Raw genomic sequence first — 13,415 nt, 5'->3', positions numbered from 1 at the left:
TCTCATCTTCTTCGTCATCGTCATCGCTGTTGTCGTCGTCGTTGACGTCGTTGACGTCGTCGTCGTCGTCGTCGTCGTGGTCGTCGTCGTCGTCGTCGTCGTCGTCGTCGTCGTCGGCCATCTCAGCACGACACCCAACATCCAAGAAAATCGTCTATCGGCCTGGACCGGCGTGAACCTTTCAAGATTTTTCGATCATACTAAATTATTCGACGAATCCATTTTATTCGGCTAATTTTATCTAACACACACGGGATTTATCTGGTGTATCGATTCTATATATATAGATATAGAGATATATATATATATATATATATCATTGTCTTTCTTTCTTTCTTTCTTTCATTCTCAGTTTGCTGTTTGTTTGTTTGTTTGTTTTATTCATTTTTTGTTCGACCAATTAATATATTTGTTGTTCGTTCGATCGTACGCGTGTTGACGAAAGTGTCGAGTGTGTTATTTTTTGTATTTTGTTTTATTTTTCTTTTTTTTTTTTTATATTCAGTTAATCTCAGTTATCTGAAGAACCCTTTGCACTGTTGTACAGTTACCGAGGAAAGGAAGAATAATATATATTTCTAAACGGGGTAAGAGATATTTCGCTCCATGTTTAAATATGGGAGAGAACAATATGTGAATGTTGCTTTAACTATATCGATCCTATTACAGTCGTACATACAACTGATAACAAATTTGGAAGAGGAGTTAATAACGAGAACAATGAAGTTCCTAAAGACGTTCCTTTCCTTCGAGTTTACGTCATCTGTCATTTTTTAATAAACAGAGAATAAAGAGATAGAGGATCGGGAAAGAAGAATACACAGGACTCTAAGCTCGTCGTTTGTTTCTGATGGTAGAACGATCAAGTGATCGAAAATACACGGACGATAATTGTCCACTACCACCACCACGACAACAACAACAACAACAACAACAACAACAATAACAACAAGATCAACATCAACAACGTTGAAGAAGTGATCATCAAAGGACTCATGGATTCGTCAAGAAGCCTACCGTTTGCTTGCCTTCTCTTTACTCTTCTCTTCTTGCTCAATTATCCCGAGGAAACTCGTGCTGGTCTGATAAATCTAGTCAAGCGAGATGTTAGCCAAGATCAAAGGAGTAGAATATCGATCGATCGATATGCCATGCATGGGCCGGCCGTTGACGACGAGGAACTCCCTAGAAACCTTCACGACCCTTATCCTGGAAGTAGTTTCGGCCCAATGGGACCACTCTACGATTCCTTATCGGATGAGGTCTCGGCAAGAAGTCTTCCGGTATCCAACACGGCCACCCATGATGATTCCTCATCCTCACCTTCCGGAAACGATCAAGAAATCGATCAACCAAAATCTGAAGTCGAGTACCACATTATTTCGGTCGAATTCCCCCGCGTGGAAACACCATTCGTTATCGGCATTTGGATATTTTTCGCGAGTATCGCAAAAATTGGTAAGAGAAAAGATAAATAGTATAAATCAATTTATATTTTCAATCAATCTTTCCAGGGTATCTTTCTAACGGTATATTAAAAAAAGAAAAGGTCCATGAGCTTGACCATGTTCTATTTCCCTACGCGCTCTCGTCAGAATATATTTTTAGTAACCATTCGTAAGAATCGTACAACTAACTAACTAACTAACTAACGCTATGAACAAAAGCTGATCGACCGAGTTGTGCGTGCCAAGAGATGAAACTACGACAGATGCATACCCACTACTATTACTACTACTACTACTATTACTACTATTTATTTCAAATTTACTTAAAACAAGTATAAATGTGTATAAACGAGATATATCGAGCGTAACGACGATTTCATTGTAATGACCTCTTAACACTCGTGTTTTGTTTGCTAACTCGAATAAGAGTTCACTGATCGCTGGACCAACCAACCGTGGCGTTAAATAATAGCCAAGAATACTCTCTTCTATGCCAGTACGAATATAGAAAGATACCGTAGATTCATTGGCACGTTTTTAATGCATACATTTTGTTCTTCTCTCTCTTTCTCTCTCTCTTTCTCTGTTTATTTTCGATTCAGGTTTTCACATGGCACCGAGACTGAGTAAAATCTTTCCGGAATCGTGTTTGTTGATCGTCGTTGGTGTCGTCGTCGGACTACTTCTCTTCCAGGCCAGCAGCGTTCACGTATCACCCCTAACACCTGATACTTTTTTCCTCTACATGCTACCACCGATCATCCTAGATGCCGGTTACTTTATGCCCAATCGATTGTTCTTCGATCATCTTGGAACTATTCTACTCTTCGCGGTAGTTGGAACCATTTTCAATACCCTGTCAATAGGTTGGTGCATCGAATTTATTTTTCTCTTAATAAACGTAACCGAGTAAGAGAATCTCAATGATACCAAATTTTTCTTTGCAATTTTTACAAAATTAATAACGAGCATGTTAAGCGCCTGTGCATAATATATTTTATTAAAGATTGAGAGGACCGTGAAAACACGTGTAAAAATAGACATTCGCACGCGTGCGCAATTTTATCCGAAAGGCGCCAAAAGACGAACGGCCTCTCTCGAGAATACGCGAGACTGGATACGAGCTTTTTCAATTTTAAATTTGTTTTTTATTCCGATTTACGTCACATTCCAATTTGTTTGCTTATTTTTTATTTTCTTAACTGTAATGTCACTTGTAACAAAAATATCTCGAATACAAATTCGAGATATTAGGCTGAAACAAAAGTATCTGCGTTTATTGTGTTATAAATTGTGTTATAATAAACTGCTTAATGGATTGTTTTTCTTATTTTTTTTATGTAAAATTGACTTTTGAAATTATAATATAATAATTATATAATATAATTAAATATATATAAATTATATAATATATATATAAAAATATATATATTATATAATTAAATATATATTATAATTAATTGATTTTTAATTTTAAAATGCACAAACTTTTGGTTCACCCAAACATCCGTGTTATGGTATTTATACAAAGTCTTATGATTCTTTTTAACAATTCTGGCACGAGTTCGATATTGCAAGCATTCGAAGAAACGATTAAACTGATTAATGGTACTCCAATTAAGAAACGATGATGGTATAATACTAAAATCTCTTCCTAGAAGTTAACTGCGGATATGTCGCATCGTAGTTTATTTATCGAGAATGATTCTATGTATTATTCATATATATATATACCATCGAGATCGTGAATCATCGTTCCTTCGTCGTTGCTTCATCGTTCGTGTTTATATATTTATGTAATAGGTGCATCCTTATGGGTCCTTGGAAAATTCAATGTTTTCGGTTGCGAGACACCGTTATTAGACATGTTCCTTTTTTCGGCATTGATCAGTGCCGTTGATCCTGTCGCTGTATTAGCCGTTTTTGAAGAAATACACGTCAACGAGATATTATACATCGTTGTATTCGGTGAAAGTCTTCTAAACGATGCTGTTACCGTTGTAAGTATAACATTTCTTATCTATTAAAAATGAAATTGAATATTTTTTTAAAATATTTGTATTTTTATAATTATCATCGATTAACATTTAGTTCAATTTTAATACAACCAAGAGACAAGTAAAATATTTGAACTTAATTAAAGTATTAATGTTAAACATTTACACTTTAAGAAACCTTATCTTTGTTTGAACAGAAATTCAACAAAGGATGATTATTTTTTTGTTTGGAGTTTAACTATCCCTTATCACTTGAATTTATTCCAGTAACCCTCATAGAATAGCAAAAATAAATGGAAAATGTCGTCGTCTGTTTCTAGGTATTGTATCACATGTTCGAGACGTATAGTGAGATGGGACCTTCAAGAATCGTATATACGGACATACTCTCAGGTTTGGCCTCGTTTCTGGTCGTAGCTATCGGTGGTACGATAATAGGTGTCATATGGGGATTCGCAACAGGATTCGTTACAAGATTCACGAACCAGGTTCGGGTGATCGAACCAATTTTCATATTCGTCATGGCTTATTTGGCTTACCTAAATGCCGAGATCTTTCACATGTCCGGAATATTGGCGTAAGTATAAAAATACATGAACATTTCAATGATATTTATAACTCTCGTTCATCGTATAAAACAACCGTTGTTGAAAAATTAATCTGTGGTATATATATTTCTAATAATGGCATACGAATGAACTTTTATAATAAATTTCCATTTATATTGTTTATTGATAATATTATAATGTTAAACGGTGCTTCGAAAGTTCAAAACAAATCTCTCAAAATATAATTCTGAATAACGGAAAACGATCGATTTATTCCTGTGACACTGTGTGTGTGTGTGTGTGTGTGTTCTCCTATGTTTTATTCTTCGAAATAAACTATTTTTTAAAATAAAACTCTTTCGCGTTAAAAATCTAAAAATATATCCGATACAAAATGACGTAATCAAACTCATATCCGTATAAATATAACTATTACACATACACACACATATATATATTCTTTGGTTTATTTTTTTTCTGTAAATCGTGATCAAGAAGAACAATTTATTACAGAATCACCTTTTGCGGTATTACCATGAAGAATTACGTCGAAGCTAATATATCGCACAAATCTCACACTACAGTTAAATATACAATGAAAATGTTATCGAGTAGTTCGGAAACGATCATATTCATGTTCCTCGGTGTGGCAACGGTGAACAATAAACATAATTGGAACACATGGTTCGTCGTGATGACAATTGTCTTCTGTTCTATCTACCGAATCGTGGGTGAGTTATAATTTTTAACAATAATTTATAATAACCGATATAAAAAAATGAATACTAAACATTTCTAACAATAAGATTCAAAAGTATATTAAATATTCGAACATTTTATCAACGGAAGATGATGCAACGAGAGATCCCTTTTCCTATTTCTTTCTATTCTCTCTCTCTCTTTCTCTCTTTATATCCCATTACGACGGTATATCAAATTCCCCATATAAAATTCCAACGTTTCACATAACGTAATATGGAAAATAATCGGTTGTTATTTAAAATAGGAGTAATACGAAACAAAAAGGTTTTACTATAGTAATCAGAGAATATATATATATTTATTTTTTCTTTCTCTAGTTTTATTTCTCTTTTAAAAAACATTATAAAAAGTCTTTTCAACGAGCTAGCTAACTAGTATGACGTTGTTATATAGTTTAAAGTCACTTATCCATGATATTGTATTATAAAGGAAAATCAATCGGGTAGATCGTTGTTTTTATACGTTGCAACAATAATCAACCAAGCTGAAATTCAATTTGAAAAGAGAGATTCCGAACAAAGACGCGCTACGTGTTGTTGTTAACATTTATAGAAACGATCGGAGAGTTAAAAAAAGAAAAATGCATAATGTAAAGAGAGATAGATAGAGAAAGAGAATGACAGAGAAAAATGGAAAAAGGGAAAAGAGAGAAATGGGTATTACGAAACGACATTTTATTTCATTTCTTCTCTCGAGGAAAGTTATATCACTTGGCTTAATGTCACGTGTTTACGGCTTCCCATTTTAACGATAACTTAACAGGCTCGATTGTTCGGAAATTCTAATCCATAATCGGCTCCTTACGTAACAGTTTGTCAAAGTATCAGACTTACAGAATTTTCTGGCGTAATATAAAGTGAAATATTTTAAACCGATTTGAGATTTAAAGTATTTTTTTTTAAACCACCGTTCGTATACGATTAAACGAGTTTACATTAATCCGAAATGTATTATTATTATTATTAATGGAAAAAAGAAAATAATCTAGTTTAGATGGAAGCATTAGATTGTTGTTCTATTGATTTAAAAAAAAAGGAATTAATAATAAATTGTCAATCAACGAGGACTATCGTTGATCGTTAGGAGTGATTGTCTTGACTGCATTGGCCAATCAATTTCGTCTGCATAAACTGGACAAGGTGGAGAAATTCGTGATGTCCTATGGTGGGTTGAGAGGTGCCGTGGCGTTTGCCCTTGTCTTGCTAATAGATCCAAAACACGTAGCGTTGCAACCAATGTTCGTTACGACCACTATTGCTGTTATATATTTCACCGTGTTCATACAGGTACATTCATTGTTTTCTATGGTATAATAATTATAATTCAAATCGAAAATACGTACATTATTATTATTATTATTACTAATTATTATTATTATTATATATAATTATTATAATAATAATTATTATTAATATAATAATAATAATATTATTATTATTATTATTATTATTATATATAATTATTATCATTAATATTATTATTATTATTATTATTATTATTATATTGGTATTATCTTGATCGTTACGACTTTTAAGGGAATCACCATTAAACCCCTGGTTAGGATACTTAACGTGAAGAGAGCTGAGAAAAGGAAGCCTACGATGAACGAGAGGATTCATGAAAGGGTGAGATAATACTATAATACCTTTCATGCGAATTCATTGTTGAACTGTTTCCTTATAACGATATTATCTAAAGAAATTTCAATGTTGCTCGAAATGGGCGGGGGGTGGGTCTCGAAACAACCATTGATCGATGTTTCTTTAACCTTGAACAAATTATCACGCGAAAGTCGAGAAACGTTTGTTGATCGTCCTTCCAGATAAAAACCACCACCCGTTAAAACAATTCTTTCTTCGAACATTCTAAGTATTCGTGAGACAAGTTCATTAACTGCATTTAAAAAAGAAAAAAAAAAAGAAAAATACCGCAGTCATTTGTCATGGCCAAATTTGTTGATGCGATCAACCAATAAGTTTTATGCTTTTTTTTTTTATAATACTTTTGATCATATTTACTTGACATTTCTTTTTTTGTTATTCAGATAATGGATCACGTAATGGCCGGAATCGAGGACATCTTAGGAAAACATGGCAATTACCACGTGAGAGATAAGTAAGAAAAAAGAAAAAGAAAACTATATACATAAATCGATTATTATGCTACGCGTAATATTATATTTTACGCACACGAGCAGAGTTATTTTTGAAAGTGGCACGTATCCAAATACAATTTTTGTTGTTCTATTCTAAAGAAGACGTTAATCTTTCTTCTTCTTCTTCTGAATTTTTCTTTTTGTATTTTTAAATGAATCTTTCACCACTTTGAAAAATAATAAGCGAGGGCGAATTATTGACGGATAAAAAAAGAAAAAAACAATAAAAATAAATAAATAAAATGTAAAAATCTCTTAGATTCAAACGTTTCGACAACAAATTCATTCGGCCGTATCTCTTGCGAAATCATTATGGTGCCGAACCAAAGATTTTGGAGACCTATTCGAAATTAGCCATGAAGGACGCCATGGATTACATAAGAAGAAACGCTTCGACGATCGGTAATATCAGTGGCACCGAGAGTATGTCAGCCATATTTCGAAATTACAGCAACACCGGACAATTCAACGGAAGGTAAAATCTAATGAATTGTTTGAAAATGAAAACAATAGTTAAAAATTAAATTAATAATAAAAATAATAATTCATTAAATATATCAACCCCCTGTTCGTTTGAGTATTACCATAATCGAACAAACAACAGCAAGGGGTTGAATATACGCTAGTAGTATCGATCTTGTAATAGAAAAAAGAAAAGAAAAGAAAAAAAAAAGAAAACGGGGTGGTAATCATAAACCTGCAGTCTCATTGTTTCCCTCCTTCCAGTCCGAGTTGCAGTCAACTCGAAACCGGTTGGAATATCGATCTCCAGGAACTCGAGTACAATCCATCGAAGAAAGATTTGACAGACGCTAGGATACATCATCTACTGGCGGAAGAACTCTGCAAGCCTTACAAACGGGTGAGCCTCGTGAAAAAGAAAGGCGCGCACGCGAAACATAGTGAAAATAATAGAGACGAAATTAAAGAATAGAAAAAATAAGACACGAAAAAATATATAAAATAAAAAGTAAAAAAAAAATAAAAATAAACCGAATACGATACGATACGACCGCCTTGCGAGGCTGTAGGGTAGAGAGATCTAAGAACAGATAGCTGATTTTAATTAAAGTGTAAAACATTACCGTCGCAGCACCGACGATTGAGTTACAGTAGGCACGCTGTCAACGATCGGGATCTATCTACCCAAGTCAATTATAAAATGCACATGAATATTCGACGTATGATGGGGGAGCACAAACATCGTCACAAACGCAGCAAGAAGTTACTAAAGGTAAGCGAAGAAAAAAATCATCATTATTACTAACACCAGATTTATGGATTTTAAACAATTTTCATTCGTTTCCTAATTTTCTTCTTTTTTTTTGCTATATAAACTTCAATATTAATTTGTTTAAAGTATAGATTTTTAATATCGTAAATCGTAAATGAAATATACGTAAATATTAATTCCTCCCCTTTTTATTCACTTCTTCGTTCAAATAATGTCTGTAAATTTGGAAATAAAATAGCAAACAAAATATCCGTAAATCTAGTGTTAACAAATTACTTTTATATTAGAAGTTTTAACATTTATCCTTTTTTTTACGTGTGTACCTACCACGATCCTGTTTCTTTCTTTCTCTCTCTCTCTTTTTGTAATTTTCGTACAGGACGGTAAGCAGAATCACGTGAGTTTCCCGGAATTCCAACAAAACGGTTCGACCAAATTATTCACCCAAGGTTCGTATAAAATAATCGATAAATCAATTTTCGTAGAAATCATTTCGAATTATTAGTAACCTTCTTCTTGTTTCTTTTCTTTTCTTTTTTTTTTTTTTTTAAACCAGACTACATGAACGGCGTGTTATACGAACTGGAAAACGGGGATAACTCGAAACCTTCGAGCAAGGAAGATTGGGACTCGGCCATAACTTTCACTGCTCGTACTTCCGGTAAAAATATCGTTGTCCCTGTTCATTCATAGAAATTTTTTTTTTTTAATCTTACCCATCAACATTCTCTTTCGATCGTTGACTTCGTTACCATATTAGATTCTTCCAATGCTAATCCAGACGGTCATCACGCTACCGCTACTACGTCTATGGACACCATAAACACGGAAGACGCCGACTTGAGGTTAGCCCGTGATGGTAGGTAATTTTAAAAAACAAAAAATAAAAAAAACCTACGAAATAACGTATAAAGAAAAAAAAATATTTCGAAAGAATTTTGGTTGATTTCGACAGGTGAAAGTTATAGGGTAACAACCCCAACGGCAACGGAAACGGTTTTACCATGGAAACGCGAGGACGATTACGATTCCGGGCATCCATTGAAACAAAACGAGTTTCCAGCTTGGTGTGCTAATAAGGAATACCTACCCTACAGCTCACCTTCCGCTACTTTCTTAGGTACGAATCATCTTATTTAACCCCTTTGATATTCTTTTCAACAGAACTAACTCCTTGGATATCGGATTCTTTCGATGTTTGGGAATAATATATAAAATTAATAGATATTCTGTTCATATTAAATATTCTATTAACTTGATTGACGTTGTAAGATATTCGTCATTTTTCATTTATTATTAAATAAAACAAGTGCACGAGAGACGAATCTCAGTCACTTCAAACGTATCCAACGGGTTTAATCTAAACCTGATGCTGAACTAATATAAAAAACAAATCAAAACGTCGATCATATTTCCAAAGGTGCCATAGAACAACCAAAAGTACAATCCGTGATTGGCCTGTTTCGACGTGAAAGCGTTGGTACACCGGATCATATAGAACGTCAGGAAACCGTGTTGCCTTGGAAACGGGACGACGACTACGAATCCGGACATCCGTTGAAACAAAACGAGTTTCTTACTTACAGCTCGCCCTCGGCTACCTTGCTTGGTACGTATTTTCCGATAAAATGAAGTATATTTCTTAAAGGCACCTCCTATACATGTTAAAATATGCATCGATTTCTAAGTTTCATGACATACATATGTCACGACGTACGTATGTAGTTCAGTGTCAGTGAATTAACGTCAGAGGCAAACTTTCATCGATAAAGGGAAAAAGAAGATACGTGTTTCGATGTTGGTAGCACAGAAAATCTATAGGTTAACTGAAACTAGAGGTTGATTTTATGAAACCTAAATATCGATGTATGCACCAATTCCTAAATTTTACGATATATGTTGCACACTGTGTATATATATATATAATTCGATATCGGTAAATCAGCATTGGAAAAAAGAGATTTTCATCGATGAAGGAAAAATAAAGTACGTGTTTCAACGTTAGTTGAACGACAAATTGAAAAAGAAACAAACAAAATCGGTAATGTGGAATCGAACTGAAATCAATGAAAATTTTGCGAAAGTTGGGGGCAGGAGGGGGATGAGGGTTGGTTTTCGATGCATGCATGCATCGATTTCTATGTTTCACGTTACATTTTGCAATATATGTTTATTCGGCATCGATTAAAATATCGATAATGCCAAAAGCAAATTTAAAACCGATGTTGATTTGATAAAACGTAATCGTTTTCGATGCACGCGCACCGTAACATGTTTCAACACGTATAGAGAAGCCTTAAATAGTCACTCCTAGCCTAGTTTCGAATATAACAAAGGAAAAACTTGATCCTCAAAGGTACCATAAAGCAACCAAAAGTACAATCAGTGATTGGTCTGTTTCGACGCGAGAGCGTTAGCACACCGGATCACATCGAACGTCAGGAAACTGTTGACGAGTGCGACGAGTACACGGTTACCGGGATGGAAGAGTTTTCCACTCCCACGAAAAACACAGGTAAAACAGAGGAATCGAAAAGTTAATACGTTCGAGCCAGGGACTGGTATTGGGCAAAGGTAGGCAGTCAGATAAAGGAATCATCATATCGTATCATATATATTCTAGCACGAGATACGTCATATATCAATTTTGATTATTTTGCACTTTTTAATCTTTCACCATTTACGCGGGAAAAACTTTGATTACGTATTTTTATTATTGAATAAAATTGAATCCCCTTTTGTTATAAATGTGTTCTCTTCTCTCTTTTTCTTTTGGTTTTGTTTTGTTTTATTTTTATTTGTTTATTCTCTTCCTCTTTCCCCACTCTCTCTTACGAATGATCTCTCGCAGACAGTAGCAGCAAAAGTTCTGTGCACCGGAGAGTGTCGATGATGGAATTGGGCACGATGGAAAAATCATTGGAAAGAAACGAGGATGGTTCGCGTTCCCTTCCAGAATGTTGGAATTCTCAAAGAATAAGAATGTCGTCTTACCTATGCTCGGCCCAACTACCAAGTTTATCTACGGCCCTGATAACATCATCTTCGGAATCTTCGGATGAAATCGATGAAGAGGAAGAGAGAGCTTGACCTTTAAGGAATCCGCGTAAATAGGCTTCGTCTTACGAGGATGTGCATCGTCCTTGTTTGCGTCGTCCTTGGAAACGACAGGCACGTCCTCGTTCACTCCTTTCGTCGCTCTTACGACGACCCAGTACACCGTTATAAAAGAAAACAAAAGGAACAACAAAAACAATATAACGAATACTCGGTCTACATTTGATTTGATTCATCTATATTAATTGGAAGAATTTGAAGAAATTAATTTAACAAACAAACTATTACGCACCTATCTAACGTAATTATATTTTATGATCTAACGGAATAAGAATGAAAAAAAAAAACAGAGAGAAAAATAAGGCAATTGAATATTATTCGATAAACAATGTATTCTACCGAGATTTTTGTCAATAATTTGGATTTTAAAAGACGAAATGTTCCTTTCGAACGATGATGATATAAAACGAAAGTTTCAAAGAATTTTAACTGGGAAGAGAATAAAATAAATCTTTTGATCTTCCAAATGCAAGAAAAGTTGCATTTCAAACTCGCTGGTTTTGCGTGGTCTCATAGATCGTATTGATCTATTGGTATCGATTAAGATCAGCTATAAGGTGGTCCAGCTAATTACAAAGGAGAAAATTATTAAAGGAGAAACGTGTCTTGTACAAAATAACAAAAATCTTTCGCACTCCGCACTGCTGCTGCTGCTGCTGCTGCTGCTGATGTTGTTGCAACCGTTGTTACAGGAAAGGAAAGAAAATAAAAATGAGAAAAACTTCGTTTATCTCCTCGTGTAATGGCCTTAAACGATTCTACTTGTTAGTGAGAGAAATAACCGTGAAAACCTCGTACGTGAAGTTGGCACTTAGCCGTGGCGTGAATTATGTAAGTAAATAAATAAATAAATAAATAAATAAATAAGTACTACTTGCACGAAGGAATATACCGTGTATGCCGTGTGTGCGTTGCGTGTGTATATGCGTGTACGTGATTGTAAATAAAAAATGTGAATTACAAAATAATAATTCTTAGGAATCAAAGTATAGAGAAAGAAGAAGCTGTCGTTTTATTCGATACGATTATTATCATGATATGAACGATGAAGAAAAAAAAAAAAAAAGCTGTTAAAATTGTTAGAAATACGAGCGAGGGGATTTGTCTGTCCCTCGAATTGTCCGAAATTCAAATTACTTTCGAATTTCTATAAAATGGATGAGAGAAACGAAACACAAATTACGAGCGATAATTATAAACGAAGATGGTTGATTATTACGGAATTGAATTATTATTATTATTGGTTTCGATTATATATATATATAATTGTTCTTTCGTTTTTTTAGCATAATATTAATATATGCGTCTCGTGAAAATATATGAAATTTGTGAAATAAAAATGAAAAATATGTCTATTAGTTTAATAATTAAGAATTCGCGTATAGGGACAATTGGATCTCTGATTAAATCGAATATATCGTTCGTGCTACGTTCATCCTTTAATATCATCCGCAAGAAATCCTTTTTAAAAGAGGATTATATATATAAATATATATATATATAAATATATTAATCGCAATAACAAATATTTTATTGACGTCGTGTATTTTAAATGCCGACGCTTATCTTGAGTATCGTGTGTGAAAAAAAAAAACATTTTAGATTGAACAAAAAAAAGACGTGCCGCTTCTGATATTCTTATTCGCTAAATCAAGAGGCTAATTATAATCTCTATTAGTCGAATTTAACATATTGAATATCATTCGTAGAAAAGAAAACGAATTCAGGACTTCCCCTCGCACGATAAATGATTCCTCGCGGCCTCTAGTTTTCTTTTAGAAATAAAAATAAAAAAAAGAAAGAAAAAAAGAGAAAAGAAAAAGAAAAATATAAAAAAAAACAAGAAGGAAAAAAAAAGGAACAAATACAAAAGCGAGAACGTCAAAGTCTAGTCTTTAGACGTTAGTCTGTACGCTGTTGATTTGTTAATGGAAAAATAAAATAAATGTTTATTTCGTAAAAATGTGTCGAGCAAGCTAACGAACCTTTCTTTCACCTTCCTACGTTCTTTCCAAAAAATCATGAACCGATTCATTTTGAATTTAATCAAATTATATAAATATTACATTTGATAATACTAATAAATAACTTTATGAATTTATACTTTAGTCATTTATAAAGTATAATCACTTTAGCAATCTTAATAAACATATA

General features: G+C 33.7%; 1 protein-coding gene across 4 annotated transcripts; it reads left to right on the top strand.

Moving 5' to 3' along the window:
• Positions 1–348: 348 nt before the first annotated feature.
• Positions 349–12,226, top strand: LOC122525525 (sodium/hydrogen exchanger 3). Of its 4 annotated transcripts, none has more exons than XM_043648377.1 (19): positions 349–587; positions 670–1,458; positions 2,051–2,314; positions 3,252–3,448; positions 3,766–4,022; positions 4,507–4,724; positions 5,839–6,041; positions 6,291–6,380; positions 6,800–6,870; positions 7,170–7,385; positions 7,637–7,772; positions 7,983–8,144; positions 8,524–8,593; positions 8,701–8,805; positions 8,926–9,003; positions 9,100–9,264; positions 9,565–9,753; positions 10,501–10,659; positions 10,996–12,226. In XM_043648377.1, the coding sequence occupies exons 2-19, from the start codon at positions 996–998 to the stop codon at positions 11,232–11,234; spliced, it is 3,282 nt and encodes a 1,093-aa protein (XP_043504312.1). In that variant the 5' UTR covers positions 349–587; positions 670–995; the 3' UTR covers positions 11,235–12,226. The 4 variants fall into 4 exon arrangements, with proteins under 4 accessions (XP_043504312.1, XP_043504311.1, XP_043504310.1 ...); XM_043648376.1 differs by having other exon boundaries at positions 9,079–9,264; XM_043648375.1 differs by having other exon boundaries at positions 8,905–9,003.
• The last annotated feature ends 1,189 nt before the right edge of the window (positions 12,227–13,415 follow it).

Source organism: Polistes fuscatus, unplaced genomic scaffold (genome assembly GCF_010416935.1).
Source record: "Polistes fuscatus isolate 324 unplaced genomic scaffold, CU_Pfus_HIC Scaffold9, whole genome shotgun sequence".
Taxonomy (NCBI): domain Eukaryota; kingdom Metazoa; phylum Arthropoda; class Insecta; order Hymenoptera; family Vespidae; genus Polistes; species Polistes fuscatus.
This window is presented reverse-complemented; position numbering and strand designations above follow the sequence as displayed.

Coding starts and splice junctions, on each gene's coding strand:
- LOC122525525 (XM_043648374.1), top strand. CDS start 996: ATGGATTCGTCAAGAAGCCTACCGTTTGCTTGCCTTCTCTTTACTCTT. Junction 1,459..2,050: donor CGCGAGTATCGCAAAAATTG/GTAAGAGAAAAG, acceptor TTTTCGATTCAG/GTTTTCACATGGCACCGAGA. Junction 8,145..8,523: donor GCAGCAAGAAGTTACTAAAG/GTAAGCGAAGAA, acceptor ATTTTCGTACAG/GACGGTAAGCAGAATCACGT.